The sequence below is a fragment of the Leptonychotes weddellii genome, chromosome 3 (assembly GCF_054177405.1).
Source record: "Leptonychotes weddellii isolate Sample4059 chromosome 3, ASM5417740v2, whole genome shotgun sequence".
Lineage (NCBI taxonomy): Eukaryota > Metazoa > Chordata > Mammalia > Carnivora > Phocidae > Leptonychotes > Leptonychotes weddellii.
In genome coordinates, this window is record NC_138371.1 from 88,302,111 (window position 1) to 88,318,372 (window position 16,262).

A 16,262-nucleotide genomic window follows, 5' to 3' on the forward strand; every position below is an offset into this window, starting at 1 on the left:
AGAAAAAAAGATCCTGTGGGTGAGTTATTATAGAAACAGAATGAGCAGCTCTGAATAACTAAAAAAAAAAGGATCAAATTCTAAAACTTGGTTATTATCGGCAGCAACATGGAATTAGAGGAAAGAGAAAAAATTCTCATTTAAGCATGTTGAATTTAAGAGATAACTAGGGCCAGAGAGGTTAAGAAAGGTGAATGGAAATAGTAATTAGTTAACCTACGAGAAACATTTGCCCAAATGCTGTTACAGATGAAGAAGGGAAGAAGACCAAAAGAAGCTAAGCAAGTCGAGGGCATTAATTCAAAAACAGAATTGGGGCAAAAGGGGCATATCCACAACTTTGAGATTGACAAGATGTGTGTGTTCTAAGTGCCATTATTAGAACCAAAGAGCAGGCTGGATAGATTATTCCAACTCATTTCTCAAGGATTCATCTCCTAAAATATCTGAAGCTTTGTTCTATATTGATATCATATTAAAGAATTTTTTTTTAATTTTTTTTTTAAGATTTTATTATTTGAGAGAGGGGGGGGGATAGAGCACAAGCAGGGGGAGCAGCAGAGAGAGAGGGAGAAGCAGGCTCCCCGCCGAGCAGGGAGCCCGATGCGGGGCTCGATCCCAGGACCCTGGGATCATGACCTGAGCCGAAGGCAGATGCTTAACCGACTGAGCCACCCAGGCGCCCCTAAAGAATTTTTTAAATGTATATTCCATGTGAGCAGTAGCTTTTGTCTCATATACCACTCTAACCCCCCGTGTCTAGAATACTATCTAGAACATAGTAGATGCTGAATACATATCTGTTGAGTAAATAGGTAAATAAATAAATGACATGGCAAGAGCAGCATAATCTCTATATAAATATTCATTAAGATCTGGGTACAGAGTTGAAGTAATGAGTGTCATAGTCATACTGTGGCAGAGCAAGGGATAGAATCCAGAATGAAAGCAGATTTCCACTGGCATTCTCCCAACTAGCACATCCTTCCGTCCTAGAACCCCCCCGTGCTTACTAGGTAATGAGGAATAAGGGTATCTTTACAATTGTCACAATAAACTAGAATATGACACAGAATGGAAAGCTCAATGTTCCTAAATCTTCAGAAAAATTCTCACCAAGGAATCTTCTCTCTAGAACAAGGATCAATAAATCGGTGCTGATTCTGAGTTGCCCTGGCTCCAGGACTCACTATGTCACATATCCTTGGGGAATAACTACATCCGAAGTAAAGGCTGATCAGCCCTAAAACTGTAACATGGATTGCATTCGGAGATGAATAGTTTAAACACGAAGAGAGTGAACATTCTAACATCTGCAAATATCTGTGTTTCTGGATGAACCTTACCTTGCAGTCCCATTGGACTCTTATTGGCTGTTGTAAAGTGCCTAATAGGTTGGGTGCCATAGTGTACTGTGACCCTTAAATGGTCTACCAAACTCCATTAGAAGTAATTTCAGGTTGCCTCTTTATAGGTTAATGAATAACATGAAATGTTTCTCCCTGGCTTTGGCACTCACAGCATGCATCATAATAAAAACTTAGTGCTTCCAGACACACTTTGATGATGACCAGCATTATGATGGTATTGGAGATCTTTCTTTGGAAGGAGAACTTCCATGGGGGGAAAAAATAGTATAACCTTTTTACAGTCATCTGATCCTCCAAATAAGTGTACTTTTGTTCTTGTAAGAGGAACCCCAAATCTATCACTCCAAAGTGAAACAAACCCAGCTATATGGCACTGGAATACACAGATGGTCCCTTCATGCTGTATTTTCCTCTGACAAAGTTCATGGGCTCTTTATGCTGGACACACACTGACATCTAAGCCAGACATGGCCCAGTTGCTGGACAGATAGGTATCAAATTTAAGACATGAAGTGATGGAAGGGTTAGTCAAAGAAAAAAGTCTGATCAATCTTTTAAGTCAAGTGAGTAGCATATGTATTTATTTTTATTCATAATAGTGCCTACAAATTAAAGACAGAAAGGCTTGATGCCTCCATTCTCATCAGCTGGAATCATTAACCCTGACACTAAAATGAGCAGATTTAGAAGTTCCCAGCCCAGCACTTGCTCAATTCTCATTCTTGAATAAAATTTTAGTTAGTATTATTGTGCTGGAAGAAGAAAAGGGAATCTAAGAACACAGATAAGCATGTTCCATTTAGTTAAGCTAATTACACAAGCTGGTATCAATGAGCTGCCTTGTTTTCCCGATGCTAGGTGGCTTTAAAACAGTGCAGATTCTACTTTTGGAGAAATTGAACAATATTGATTGCATCTGATGCATTACTTAAGGTGACCAGCTTACATTTTAAATTAGAATTGTAGATTCATCCACAACCTGGAAAACAAAAATGAAAAAACATGTTTTCAAATGGGCATTTCAAGTGACGGCACTAATGTTAGAGTTTGCAGAACTCACAGATGTGTCCTTTGCATGTTCCTGTAACAGTTTTACCCAGACTTATCATTACATGCCTTTCGTCTTCCCAAATGCCTTCATCTGCCAGGAGCTACATTTGTGATTTTCTTTGTGCTCCTATTTTCTCTTCCCAGTGACATGCCTGGTCCCACATCTTCCCTCATTTTTCATATATGGGAGCATTTCCAATCTCTGTGATAAAATGACTTCTCTTTCCTACTGCCCTTTGGATCTAGTTTTTAAATGTCCTTGGGGCCATTGTTTATCTCTGAGCTGAGTTCTTTTCCTTTCTACAAGGTGTATTATTTTTTACCCACCCTGTTTCCTTCCTTACTGACCTTGCTGCTTGCTTTTTTTTTTTCCTCCAAAAAGTAAGCTCACTTTTTTCCCTCTGGGTTCAGGGGTTCCAGCGGAGGTCACTAAAAGTCATTGATCCTGGTAAAAGACAGCAATATAGTTAATAATATAGTCATAAAAACACATCTCAGCTGAAAATTACTCTTTCACCTAATAAAACCAGTTTGCCCTGGAGATACTGAAGAATCTTCAGGACCCAGTAAGGAAACAGAGTGCCCTCAAGTGCTGAATCGCATCTCCCGACCAGTGGTTGGATGGAGAGAGTGGTTCTCTATTACCGATCCGTCACATTAATTTTTCAGAAGGGCAACTGAAGAGTAATGTGTCCAGTTGAGGTAATAAAAGGAACTGAGCACCAGAAGAAAGTAAGTATCCGGGTTGGAATTTGACCCAGTTAACAGGGTTAACACCACAACTCTTGAGAAAAGTCTGGAGGGTCTCTAGTGTTTAGCAAAGGTCATTCTATCTATTTTTATGTCTCACTCAGAAACTAGCTCTGCCAGGAATACAGTAAGAGGTGGCATTAGCGAAGAGATTAGTGCCTCTGAGGAAAGAGAAATGACTTCAGCTGCATCTTTTCCCTTGAGATTGGCCTTCCCCCAGCAAATATCACTTAACGTAGACTTTGCAAAGTGCACAGAACTTCCAACTAAGAAACCCAGGATTAAAATACCTCTTCCCCATCCCCACAAGAAGAGCATAACACAAAACTCTGCCCTGAATCCATCCTTCCAGTGCCCAAGATTGGCTCATCAGGAAAGGGATGAGGGAAATCGCACTTTCAACTTGAACCCAACATCCAGGACTAGCCAGACTGTCTCCTCTTTTAGATTTATCTGCATCCACCTGGCAGCTCCTCTGTCTTTCACATCCACTAAATCACCTCTCTCCTATTTCTTTGCCCATGAAGAGGTTTCTCTGCCCAACCCACTCACTGCCGTCTATGAGGTTTTTTGCACCTTTTAAAAATTATTTTTCATGACAACTAAGTGGCAGAACATTCATAAACTTGATTTCCCCCCAAGGGTTAATTTCTGCATCTTCTTGGCCTTAGTGCATTTATGACTATTTAGTTAAAATCTGCATCATCATACATAATGAAAAAGGTTGGGTGGGGGTAGGGGGCATGGTGGGGACACTTCTTCCCAATTTCATGTGCTTATTTTCAGGTGTGTGTGTGGCGGGCGGGGGGCGGGGGGAGCTCCCTAGGGAACATTCCTAGCATCTCTGTAACCACCCCCCATTCACTTCTCCTGTGAAGGAGGAGGGATGGCTTATGTAATTGGCAACTCTAGGGAGGAGAACAGGGGATGTTAAACCCACCTTCTGCTCTTCGCACCCTTTCTCTGGAGTCAGGCTGGCTGTGAGAAGCATATATTCTGTCTTGTTCCATTATGCTAGAGGCTTTATGGGAAGACACTTGCCCCCAGCCCAGGGCTGCCAGTTACCAGGCCTATTTCTAGGATGAGTACTAGGAAACTCACTTCTTCGCAGTTAGAAACCTCATCTCCCAATGTAAGCTTTCTCATTAATAAAGCCAATATTTTATTCTCCCACCAGCCTTTTTCTTTTATCTTATTCTTCAGTTTGTTCAGAACTAAGGTGGGGAAGAGAGCTATTTATTGTGCCAGTAATAGATGCACAGAAGACACCCAACTAAGAATATTTTAGAGTCACAGAGCTTTATAGAGCAGGAAAATACTAAAAACTTTAATGTAAAGAAACTAAGGTATAGAGGGGTCATACAGCTAATTAACACAATTCCAGGGAACTAAACACTGGTTTCCAAATACCTTGGTCTAGTGCAAAGTGATTAAGATCCCAAATTCTGTAGTCAGACTACTTCTGCTTAAATCCTGACTCCCTAACTTACTAACCAGGTGTGTGTGCATAGTATGTACACCTCTCCACTCTGTATTTTCCCATTTATACACATAATGGGGACTGATAAGCATTAAATGAGATAATTACTTCAATGCATTCAACCCAGTACCTGACACATAGTACGAGCACTTTGTAAATGTAGCTATTTTCCTACCACGTGTCTTCTTGAACTGATTGGCAGTGAATATAGCAATAGGGAAACAAGACTATGTTGATGAAGATACTGTTTACATTAATTTGTGCTCAAAATGCCATCCTCTTTGTAAGTATTAATGCCCAGCGGAGGAACGATGCTGCACTTGAATTTCACAAGAAGATTTGAATCTCTTTCTGACATCTTACAGTAGACATATTCACCGATATTTTCAAGATATAATCAACAGATGGAAACTTGTTTGAAAGAATTAAAGAGTAGCCTTCATCACAAAACACTGATTCATTACACAATTTCATGAATTTCCTATTTGTTTCTCCCCTATGGGCAAGAGTGTCTGGCTATCCACGTATAACATGTATCTCTTTGAAGTTGATACCATCAACCATATATTTTTTTTTCTGGTTTATCACTTGAGTTTTTCTCTATCACCTTATATCATTCTCCCTGCCTTTTCCTTATGGCAAGGGCCCATATCACCTTCAGTTTCATCCTTCCTAGTGTTCAGGATATTGGTCTAGGCAGAATCTCTACTCCATGATCATTGTTGACTGTGGAAAAAAAATGGTATGCATTTTTGTGTTGAAAATCAGGAAACTGAGCTTCCAGGTCTAATTTCCCCTGAATTTGAATTTGTATGAATGACAGATTCTGTAAATACCCCATGGAGAGGACAGCCCACACCAGCCTCCCTTACCTTCCAGACTGATATAAGACTGAAGTGAAATCTTGGATGGCAAAGCTCTCTGGAAATAAAAGCTATGTATGATTGATAACCCAGGTACTGAGTCTGAACGAGTCTGGTTGGGTTCTTAGAACCCCTTATGATGGGTACCTCTTGATGTGTGTTTCTGTCTTTACAGTGATTCTGTCCATTATAGAATCCAAAAGGGCAACAGCACCTTCACATAGACTATTTGAGCAGCTCCTGGACCTAAAGTGGACCCAGAACGGTATACAAATGCAGCGGGAACTCCATGGAATGCCCTCCCCTCACTTACTATATATCTCCATCCTCTTCCCTTGTCAGAATCATTCCAGGAGCCCCCTCCTCTATGGAACCCCCTCTGAGAATCAAGACCACCCGGTTATTCACACAAAGCCAGTCACATAGTGGATTGGTTTGATTGATTGATTGATTAATGTTTGACTACAAGGAATTAAATTAATTGAGGTATAATTCATTCCAGGGGATTTCTGCAAACTATGTCACTATCTACTTGCTTGAGTTATCACTCAACGCTGTGGTGACATTAAAGGCAGAAAAATATTTTAAGAATATGGCAACGTTATGTATTTGAAACAGGAAAATATATTTTCGCCTGCGCTCTTCAGCCCTCCCTTGTTCCCAAGTGCATTCGAAAGCCCCACCAAAAAGTGAACTGTACAATCATTGCCACCTATAGGTGACAAATGTAGTCTATTAATTTTATCGTAATTCCGAGGAGGCATAATATATGAAGGAAATGAGGGTGTCCTAGGGAACCTCCACATCCTTGTCGAACACTGATCTTTCCTGGGCTTTTTCTCATGAATATTGGTGGTGGTCTGTGATCCTTACTTCCGATGCTCCTCTGAGAGATTTAACAGTGGCTGGTATTCGTAAAGCTCTTTTCAGGGGTTGAGGGGAAGAGCGTGGCCTCTGCAGGCAGACTTCCCCAGGGCCAACCCCAGACGCCACCACATACCGCCTCGTGCCCTTAAACAAGTGACTTCACCTCCCCAAGCCTCGATTGGCTCCAAATGGAGATACTAATGACACCCAGCCCCACAGAACTGATGTGAGGCTGAAAACATAATCCGTGCATCGTGCTTAGCAGAGTGTCTGCGTGGAACAGGCTCTCAATTTTTATTCTTAGCTGTCAGGACCCCTGGCAAAGCCAACAGTTGGGACCCTGCTGATGCTAGACAGGGTTGAACCTATCAAGTCTCCGCTGAGAATTTACTGATGACTGAGCAAGGGACAAAGCCTTTAGGGAGAAAGCTGGTCGGGGAAGGAGGATGAGGAGGTCAGGCAGGACATAAATGGATAAAACATGATCTCTACCTCAGAAGTTCAAGCATAATCTCTACCTCAAAAGTTCAAAAAACGTAAAGACTGCAATTTGACAGATACAGGGGGGTTTGGGGCTGTTGTTTTTGGTTTTTTTCTCTTAATATAAGCAAATTAATTAAACATCAGAGGATCTGAAACATAAGCAAACACTGTTCTAGGTTGATGGCCTCCTCTTTAAAATCAATAGCTCTGGACCCAAGTTAGTGCATGGCGGCAATAAGCTGCTCCTGTCTCTAGAACAGGCACTTGAGCTGACCCCAGTCCTCACCACTCCCTATTGCTCCCCAACACTGAGGCTAAATGCCAGGTATTGTATCGGTCCCTCTTGCACTGATGTTGTTCTTAGAGTCAAAAAATATCTCTGTGCCCACCTTTCACTAAATACTGTGAAATAAAAGCAAGACTGAGAAGGCCATGTGATCTTTCTTATTGGGCCATTCCTTCCTTTTCATCACCTCCATAGGCCTTTGTTATAATCGACTGAAGAAACAAACCAACAAGCATGAAACATTTGGAAAACGTTGGCACACTATTTGTGTCCAACACAGTGGGTGTTTAAGATTTTATTTATTTATTTGAGAGAGACAGAGATAGTGACAGAGAGCATGAGCAGGGAGCAGAGTGAGAAGCAGGCTCCCCGCTGAGCAAGGAGCCTGACATGGGGCTCCATCCCAGGACCCCGGGATCATGAACTGAGCCAAAGGGAAACACTTAACCGACTGAGCCACCCAGGCACCCCCACAGTGGGTGTTTTAATGGTAAACAACTCCTTCCTCATCTGTACCTCAATACACTCAATTATAGTTATCATCTGTCTTCCCTCCCGGACTACCAGTTCTTCCCAACGAGGTGATTGTCAAATTTTCGAATGTATCAGAATCACCCGGGGAGCTTGTTAAAAACATTTGCTGGGCCTCACTCAGCATTTCTGATGTAGAAAAGTCTGGATAGGGCTCAAGAATTTGCATTTCTAACAAGCTCCCCCATAATGCTGATGCTGGTGGCCTGGAGGGCAGTTTCAAAAACACTGTCCAGAATAAGAATCCTGCCTGATTATTATTTATTGTACCATTTATTGAGCACTTACTACTCTGTGTTGGGTCTCAAGGTGTTTTATTTTGACTAATTGCAACAATCCTGAAATCAAGGTGTGTATTATCACCATTTTACACCTGAGGAAGGGAACTCAAGGGTACTCATACAGCCAATAAAAGGGCAAAGCTCAGGTGTGTCTGCCTCCAGAGCCTCAACTTCTCGCCTGGCCACACCTGACCCGATTTTATTCCGCTGTCCTCAACACCAACACCTTCCATCTGCATCATGCTAGCTTCTCTAGGATTTATGGAATGAATGTGAGATCCATTTATGACCAGAAATAGGCAAGGAAAATGCTCATGGTTCTTGAATAAAGAAAAAGGGAGAAGATATTCAGGCGAGGAGAAAATTGCAATAAACATCTTTATTTACCGGCATTTGGTACATCAAAGCATTTCCTGCTCTCCGGGTATTTTTAGTATTGTACTATATATAACTCTTTATTAAAAATGCCTAGGAGCAGCGCCTGGGTGGCACGGTGGGTTAAGCCTCTCACTCTTGATTTCGGCTCAGGTTGTGATCTCAGGGTGTGAGATCGAGCCCCGAGTCGAGCTCCACACTCCCCGTGTCGGGCTCCACACTCTCCGTGGAGCCTGCTTGAGATCCTCTTTCCCTCTCCCTGCCCCTGTGGCTTGTGCTCACTCTCTCAAATAAATCTTTTTTTTTTTTTAAGTCTAAAAATTGGCATGGTATGAAAAGGGGCTTTTGCATGGTGTTATACCCAATTATGGAGCCACTTTTCTGGAAGCACCTAGAAATCTGTTCCTTAGCTTGTTTCAAGCTTCTGGTTTCAAGGCAGCCATTTGAGTTTGAAAATGAACTCTGTGAGTAATGCTCCTATATGTTAATTGTATAATGCAGTAAGCACCACTTCAAGGATGATTTTTAAATATTCCTACAGAATTGTGTCATTTCCATAATGGAAAGAGAAACTGTGTCTCAGTCTGCTCTTGGGACACCAGGGCCATCCACTGCCATATCTTTTTCTTTTCTCTTCCTATTAAATATTTAGCGTATGAGAATCAGAGGCTTGATTCTGATGTTGTTCCCTGGATGTGTGTTGTTCCCTGGATCAAAACAGTTCCCTCATTGTACCTTTGTGCATCCAGCATAACAACGTGGGGGACGGGTTGGAGAACAGAATTGCTTTTGTCAGAGTCTGGGACGGTAGCAATAGAGATGGTTTGGCAAGTTATTTAAGTAGAATATTTGGGTGGGAAAAAAAAGACATCTTGTCTTTTATTACATAAAAGCACGGTTTAGTAGGAACAAAAGCATGGAAGGCAGCCAGCCTGGAATTCAAATCCTGTTCTCTGTCACTTGCTGTGTGACCTTGGGCAAATAACTCTGTCATTCTGAGCCTTGTTTTCGTCTTTAAAATGAGGATGTGTAACTTGCAAGTCCCCTGTGAAATGCTTCTAAAGAAAATATATTCAGTGAGTTTTATATGGTGGATGCTTAATAAATGGTAGCTATTACTACTTCTAAGCCCCTGTCCCTACTTCCTCCTGGTGTTTGGATAGAATTTTTGCCCAAAAGAGGAAAAGGAGCTAGGAAATGCATTGGTTTACAGAGTTTACCTACAATAATTGAATAACTCAATATGACTGCAGTGTTCTAGAAAGTCCTAGAGACATCCAGTAACTGGTCTTGCTGGAGCCTCCTGGAGGGGAGAGGTTACTAATGGGCAGAAGCAGTACTATGTTTTTTTTAAGCCCTTGGGCTTTCTGGAGTCTATACCCACAGACCTGGAGATCACTTGCAAATGTCTTAAGACTTGTAAAGGGACAAAACAGAAAGATGACAATGCTTCTGACAAGTCTAACAGGTATTGAAATTTCAAGGCAATTTAAGGGATTGTATGCCTTTTTCCCCCTGTACAATCCCAACTTCTGACTGAAATTCAATCCCTATCCATATCTAGAAACAAGACAACTAATAATACTTAGTAAGAAAAGAGAGGAGTTTGAAACTTTGGTGAAGACATATAAGGCACTTTACCTGAACAGATTTTGAGTAGATCCATTTAAAATGAAATTAAGTGGCACTTTACCAGTTTGCAAATCGGGACCTATTTATCTCAGTAAAATGATTAAAGTCTTGATTTATCCCTCAAATTGGCTTTATTATTACCTTTAATTATACTAGAAGGTTGTTAAAGACTTGTAGGTTCTCTCTATCCCTTTAAACTGCAAGTTATGCAGACAATAATTGAATATTGGATAGAATAACTTGATTTTCCAAAGAAATATGTCTCTAATATTTTCGTCTTTTTATTACAGAAATTGAAACAAGTTGAAGAAACAAAAGAAGATACTGAGAATAGATTATCTAAAATTTCCCTGGAGTCATTCAACAAATATAACAGCAAAACTGTGATTTTGTTAGAGAGAGAGAAGAACTCTCTGAACAAGGTTGAAGGACAAAAGGAAGAAAAAGAAAAAAATGAAGAGGCATCTCTGAGTAGCTCAGAGAGGCCTGGGGTAGACAATTTGGAATCACTGAGTGATTCTTTATACGATAGCTTCTCTTCTTGTGCAAGTCAGGGTTCAAATGATGTATAAAGGACCTTTTTTTTCCTTAGTGAGCTGAAAAATGGAGCACTTAAGCAACAGGGGTGTGTGTGGAGGGGAATAGAGACAGCACCAGTAAACCCTGGCAACACCAGAGACTGCATTGTCGGATTCACAGCAAGCAACCCATGGGAGCTTCCTTCTCTGACAGGGCAATAAAGATAGGCTCCATTTGTTGTGTGTCACGAGGATGAAATGTAAACACACCCACAATACAGAAGTCTTAATTTTGCACTTTTTTTTTGAATACTTGTACAGAAGTTGTAAATTTTTGGAAAAGAAATTATATTTGTAGCAAAAAAAAAAAAAGACAGCAATAAATTGAATCCGTGCCATGCTCTTGAAATGACGTACTAAGTGTTAGAAGTTGATAATATATTTTTTAAAAATTCCAGCGAAGGTGTTTGTAGACTTCACTGTCCTAGTACTCAAGTTGTTTGCGGGAACACTCCGTAACGCTAAAACCCAGCCCCGCCAAAAACCAGAGGGCTCGTGGTTATCTCCAACTCACAATCTCAACGTGATATGAACGTTAATTCCAGTGCTATTTCAAAATTGTTGCCAGAGAGATTCAGGTTCCAGTAGTAAGTGTTAATTCTGCTTCCACTGAAAAATGTAACAGGTACTCAAAGTGTGACACTGATGGGAAGGGAAGTGGATCAGAAGTGACCTAATTCTATTTTCAACAGCAGGTTTTCCCTCCAAACATTTCCTTACATCCTCTTCTACTTAGTGCTTCTCCATAATTCTCAAGAGCATTTGTTGATTTTTTATCTTCCTGCTCTTTCGATTAAAATCTGGGCAATCTAGAAATGAAAGCAAATTCCTATCTATAACGTTCACTTTTTAAAAAATAAAATGAATGGTTGGTGCTACAAAAAAGAAATCTTACTTTTTAAGATCCTTTTTTTTCCCTACAAAGTCTGTTTATATGTGAGGATAAATTCTATTTTAAAGGTTATTTGTATTTTTTCTAGATGTGAACTATTTATAATTGCTTTTGTACAGGAACTTGTAAACTAGGCCTAATAGAAATATTTTTAGGATCTATCTGGTTACTTCAGTACACACTTGTTTGTTAAAAGAGCGTTGTATAACCAGTGTTATTTGGTTAATTTGTGCAATTTGTTATATTGAATTTTGTTATCTTAAATGAAAATTATGTAAAGTATCATTGTCTTTCAGACTTTTAAAAATTCTTCTGTTTCATTTCTGAATAAAAGTCGTATCACAGTTGCACCCTCTGAAATCTTAAAAGGACTTGTTCAAGAACCCTTTGGCCCAGTTATTTGAATCTCACACATGCTACAACAATCAATTCCCGGAAAGAATAAATAAACTGGCCCCTTTGCTCCAGAGATAGTAATTCAGCCAATTGTTAAGATCAGAGTCTGCAGACAAGCAGGTAATGGTCAAAGCATTCAGTCTCGCCAAGGGGTTAACCAACTAGAAATGAAAGGGGTGGGGGGGGACAAAGGGAGAGAAGGAGCCTGAGGCAGATCTGGAACGATCTCTGCAAAGGAATTACAAGAAAGTCATTTAAGCCCATTTCCAGACCTACTGTGCTGGCAGGATGGGGAAATAAATAATCAGCGTCGTGGCCTGAGAGAGCTTCCTCCAGGGGGTGGCCCAAGCGCACGAGGGTGAAGAGAGGCAAAGCTTATGAAGCTCTTTCCACAGGATTCTCCCCAAGGACTGAGGGGACAGGGGTGGCAACGTGCGGGATTGAGAGTGGGGGCGCAGAGGCTCCCGCACCACCTGCTGCAAGGCTCGGCTCCAAGGAAGGCGAACTTAGCACCGTGGCGTCCCGGGAGCACTCAAGGTGGGTCGCTTGACTGAGACGGGGGAATGGGGCGGGGACTTAAAAGAGGGACCCCGGGCAGCCTGAGACTGAGAGAGGACACGGGAGTATGTACTAATAACCCGTCACTTTGAGGCGATGAAGATGCCCGGCCTTTTGAAGAAACGGGATAGAGGACAGCAATTCCCTTCTTCACCCCGATTTGCTTTCTGGTGGGAACTCGCGACAGCTGTCCCCGGGGACCGCCCTGTCGTAGGCTAGGCTACCGTCGCGGTGTCACTGCACCCTCCAGCTGTGCGCGCAGGCAGGGGAAGGAGGGCTGCCCGGGGCACACGCGCGCGTCAGAGCAGGGTCTTCACCACACCCCGCCCACCCTGCCGCAGCTGAAGCCAAGCCTGGTCATGAACCAGGGGCTTCTCGGAGGAGAAAAACAAAAAGGCGCAGCTGCACCGGCCACCCCAGGGAGCCTGCAGGTGTGCAACTTTGCCAGGCGCACACGAGCACGTCCCCCTCCAGCCAGCCGCCCCCGGCTCGGGGCTCCCGCCGCCAGCCTCGCGGCAACCTCAGCCGAATGGACAGCCCCGGGGAACGCAGGGCCCAGCTGAGCACGCAGTCTTTCGACCCCACTTCGCAGGTCCCGCAGTCAGCGCCCGGCCAGTCCCCGCGGCACCTGCTGCGCCCTCCTGCGCTTTCCCAATCCCCAGCCTCCCAACCTCGGGAAACTACACTCTCCCTCTCCCCCTGGCGTCCCTGTCCTGGGGACGTGCGGAGGCGGGAGACGAGGGCGATAGGAAGGGGGTGGGGACGTGAAAAAGACAGTCCCAGCCTTCCTCGCCCGCCACCCCCACCCCAACTCGGCAGCCGTCACGTGGTGCCTGGAGTGGGAGGTGGGGAGAAGAGACGAGACTTTTTTTGGGTGCTCCGGCTCGCCAGTAGTTCCTCCAGTTCTCAGCCGCCAACTCCGGAGACGCCGCGCTCTGCCCGGGAGCGCCAGCGGGAGGAGCGGCGACCCGCAGCCGGGAGCCCGGGCACGGGCGATGCTGGCGCCGCCGGCGGCACCTGCGGCTCCTCTTGGCGGCGGCGGTGGCCTCGGCGGCAGGAGCGCGGGCCCCAGCAGCCTCGGCAGCCACAGCCGCTGCGACCCGGGCAGCTTCCGCCGCGGTCGCCGCCTCTGATGCGCCTGCCCTCTCCCGGCTCCGCGGCTCCGGGAGGATGTGGGTCCTCGGCATCGCAGCAACTTTTTGCGGATTGTTCTTGCTTCAAGGTAAGAAAACGAAAAGGCCAGCAGCCCCGCCAGGCGCGCACACCCCACCTACCCGCCCGCCCCTTCGCCCCCCCGGGCACCCACCTCCGGACCCGCGCTGCGCAGGGGTTGCCCAGCGGGAGTTTGGCGGCGGCGACTGGTCTTGGTGCCCAGAGGCGCTGGATGGGAAAGTCTCCAAGTCCCGCGCTGCAGGAGGAGAGGCGGGAGCGGCGGATTTGCGGGACTCGAGCTGCAGATGCTCGGGCTTGCGCGGTTGGGAGAGGAAGCAGAGCTGGGGAGGAGGGAGGGTCTGAGCGGTGCTGGGGCCTCGCGGAGGGGGAGGGGGCGATGAAGCCCCTGACCCCGCCAAGTTACCCGGCGTTTCCAGGAACCGGTGGGAGTGGCGCCGCCGACAGGTGAGCGGCGCGCCGGGCAGCCTGTGGCCGGGGCGCTCGGGAGCTGAGTTGCCGCGCTCAGAGCGCAACCGTCGTGGAGATGGGAGAAAGCGCGGGGTCCGGGGCTTGTCTGTCCGGGAGCATGAGGAGTTAGGTCTAGACAGGAGCTCCTGGATCCGAGCAGAGCAGCCAGGCTGGGGCGATGAGAGGTGCGAAAATGTCTCACTCCTCCCCGTTACGCGAACGGCTCTCGAACGAGCGCCGCAGAGCTGGGACTCCGACCGGGGACCCTAGCCAAACGGTTGCCCTGAAAGCCAGGAAGAAATGGTTGTTGTGTCGCGGCTCGGGGTGCGCGCGCGCACACAGACACACACACACGCCCCTTGTACACGCTGTGGTCCCCTCTGCTGCTGCGGGGACTGTCCCGAAGAAAGGCCGGGGACTCGCGGCGCTTCAGCACTTGGCGCCCGGCACTGCCTCCTGGGTTCCTGGGGGGGTCGCGTAGGGAGCCTCGGAGCCACAGCACAGGAACGCTGACGACAAAAATTAAAACTAAAAAGGCGTCTGCGAATGCAATCGCGAATGGTGCCAAAATAGTAATTAAGTAATTTGTAACCAATTAACAATTAGGCAAATCCTGTGCTGTAGATTGGAGCTGAAGCTTGTCTCTGGAGCTACTTGTGTACCCGTCCTTTCAACTTCCGTGGGGTAAAGGCCAGGTGCGGTGTAGGACGGGCGCTTTATTTCTGGACATTTGGTCCAGGGGTCTCAGGCAGAACTGAACTGAATCCTGCGGGACCCTCGGTGTCCGCGCCGCCCCCTGCCGGCTTCAGCCACAGCCGCCTTACGTGGAGACCCCCGGGTCGCCGAGCCCAAGAACGCCAGGGGTCGGGATCCGTGGCTGGCTGGGGCCGAGGAGGGTCGCGGTTTCCGGTGTGGTCTCTGTGGGGGCTGGATCTGACCCCGACTGCGTCTGTCCCCACAGGCTTTGCGCTGCAAATCCAGTGTTATCAGTGTGAAGAATTCCAGCTGAACAACGACTGCTCCTCCCCCGAGTTCATCGTGAATTGCACGGTCAATGTTCAAGACATGTGTCAGAAAGAAGTGATGGAGCAAAGTGCGGGTAAGAACCCGGTAGCCCCCACCCCTCTCCAGCCTCGGCCAGGGGTAGGAGTTGGGGGATGGGGGGGGGCATTACATTACAGGAAAAGGGACTGACTTTGATTTAATGCACACACACTGGTTATCACAGATTTACAGTGCTGGCAAAATGAAGAGTTCCAAGTTACTTTAATCTCATTAGAGTTAATTACCAGGGCTTCTCCCCAAGGGACTCAGGAGGGAAAGTGCATTTAAAGTAGTGGCTCTCCTCTTTTTATTTACTCCCCTCACCTCCCTCTGCTAAAAGCTGATCAGGAGGCTGGAAAATATATGGATAACCAGCTCAGTGTCAGCCTGAAATATGAAGCTAGTTGGAGTTCCCAGAGGTCAGAGCTTGAAAAATGTGTTTTGTCATAGAGCCACGCCATATTTCTTAGAAGAACACTACAGGATCTTTATTTAATTTCAGAGCTACTGCATCAAATTCCTGGCACAAATTGCCAAGATTGTTCAAAGGAATGTAGTTCCCAGCCCCACAAGCTTAGCTGCTGGCTGGCTGATGAGAGGTGCAGGGCTCTATGCAGAGAAGGGGGTCTTGGGAGAGCAAACCTCACTTACTCCAGCTGACCAGAGTCTTCTCCCTGACCTGGACCTCCCCAGCCCCTCCCAATAGTCTTACCAGAAGTCAGAGTCCCCTACAAGTGCACCTGAAACTTGGGGGGAATGGGTGGAACTCTAGCTTCAGTTCCAAGGTCAAACCCATCAAGGGAGACCTTGCCCTTTTCAGGATAATAAAAATAGGGGCAATAGCATCATGTGGTGACTGATGTGGATTTAACCAAAGTGCTGCCCCCCCCCCCTTGAGTTTGCTGAACTGTGGGGCCCACAGAGCTTTTGGTTGAAGGGAGTAAATCTGTGAAGTGATTCTCTTAATCCACTAGCAAATGAATGGCTCCAGTTTTCAAGGCAGCATCTTGGAAAAGTAGTTTCTTGTCAGAGAGGGGCCTGGAAATGCCCTGTTGCCAAGCACAGGGATATTGGAGGAGCAGAGAGCCAGCTCATCACTGTGCCGTGACGCGGTGTGCTTGGGCGGTTTTAAAAGCTGTTCCTTATAGGTCATTAGGTGTGGTTTCTTTCCACCAAAATCACTCTTCGGGGAAGTCTGAGACCTAA

The 16,262-nt window shown here is 45.6% G+C and overlaps 2 protein-coding genes and 1 long non-coding RNA gene across 5 annotated transcripts in view; 2 read left to right on the forward strand and 1 right to left on the reverse strand.

The window, feature by feature from the left end:
• NCKAP5 (NCK associated protein 5) overlaps window positions 1-10,835 on the forward strand; it is a 797,038-nt gene extending 786,203 nt beyond the window's left edge. Inside the window, exon 19 of one of the 2 annotated variants that reach the window (XM_081814565.1) lies at window positions 10,259-10,423. In XM_081814565.1, coding sequence (XP_081670691.1) covers window positions 10,259-10,275 — 17 coding nt within the window. In that variant the 3' untranslated portion in view covers window positions 10,276-10,423. Of the gene's footprint in view, window positions 1-10,258 lie in introns of both variants that reach the window. The other variant, XM_081814566.1, reaches the window with a different exon arrangement.
• LOC145720574 (uncharacterized) lies at window positions 1,500-14,526 on the reverse strand. Its single transcript, XR_014143640.1, has 3 exons — window positions 13,699-14,526; window positions 2,769-2,865; window positions 1,500-2,349 (listed from the first exon to the last, which is right to left on the reverse strand). It is a non-coding gene; the product is annotated as an uncharacterized LOC145720574 (long non-coding RNA).
• The window catches only part of LYPD1 (LY6/PLAUR domain containing 1), a 43,924-nt gene continuing 39,728 nt past the window's right edge, over window positions 12,067-16,262 (forward strand). The window contains exons 1-2 of one of the 2 annotated variants that reach the window (XM_081814577.1): window positions 12,067-12,371; window positions 14,974-15,111. In XM_081814577.1, coding sequence (XP_081670703.1) covers window positions 12,212-12,371; window positions 14,974-15,111 — 298 coding nt within the window. In that variant the 5' untranslated portion in view covers window positions 12,067-12,211. Of the gene's footprint in view, window positions 12,372-13,182; window positions 13,615-14,973; window positions 15,112-16,262 lie in introns of those variants that run through there. The other variant, XM_081814578.1, reaches the window with a different exon arrangement.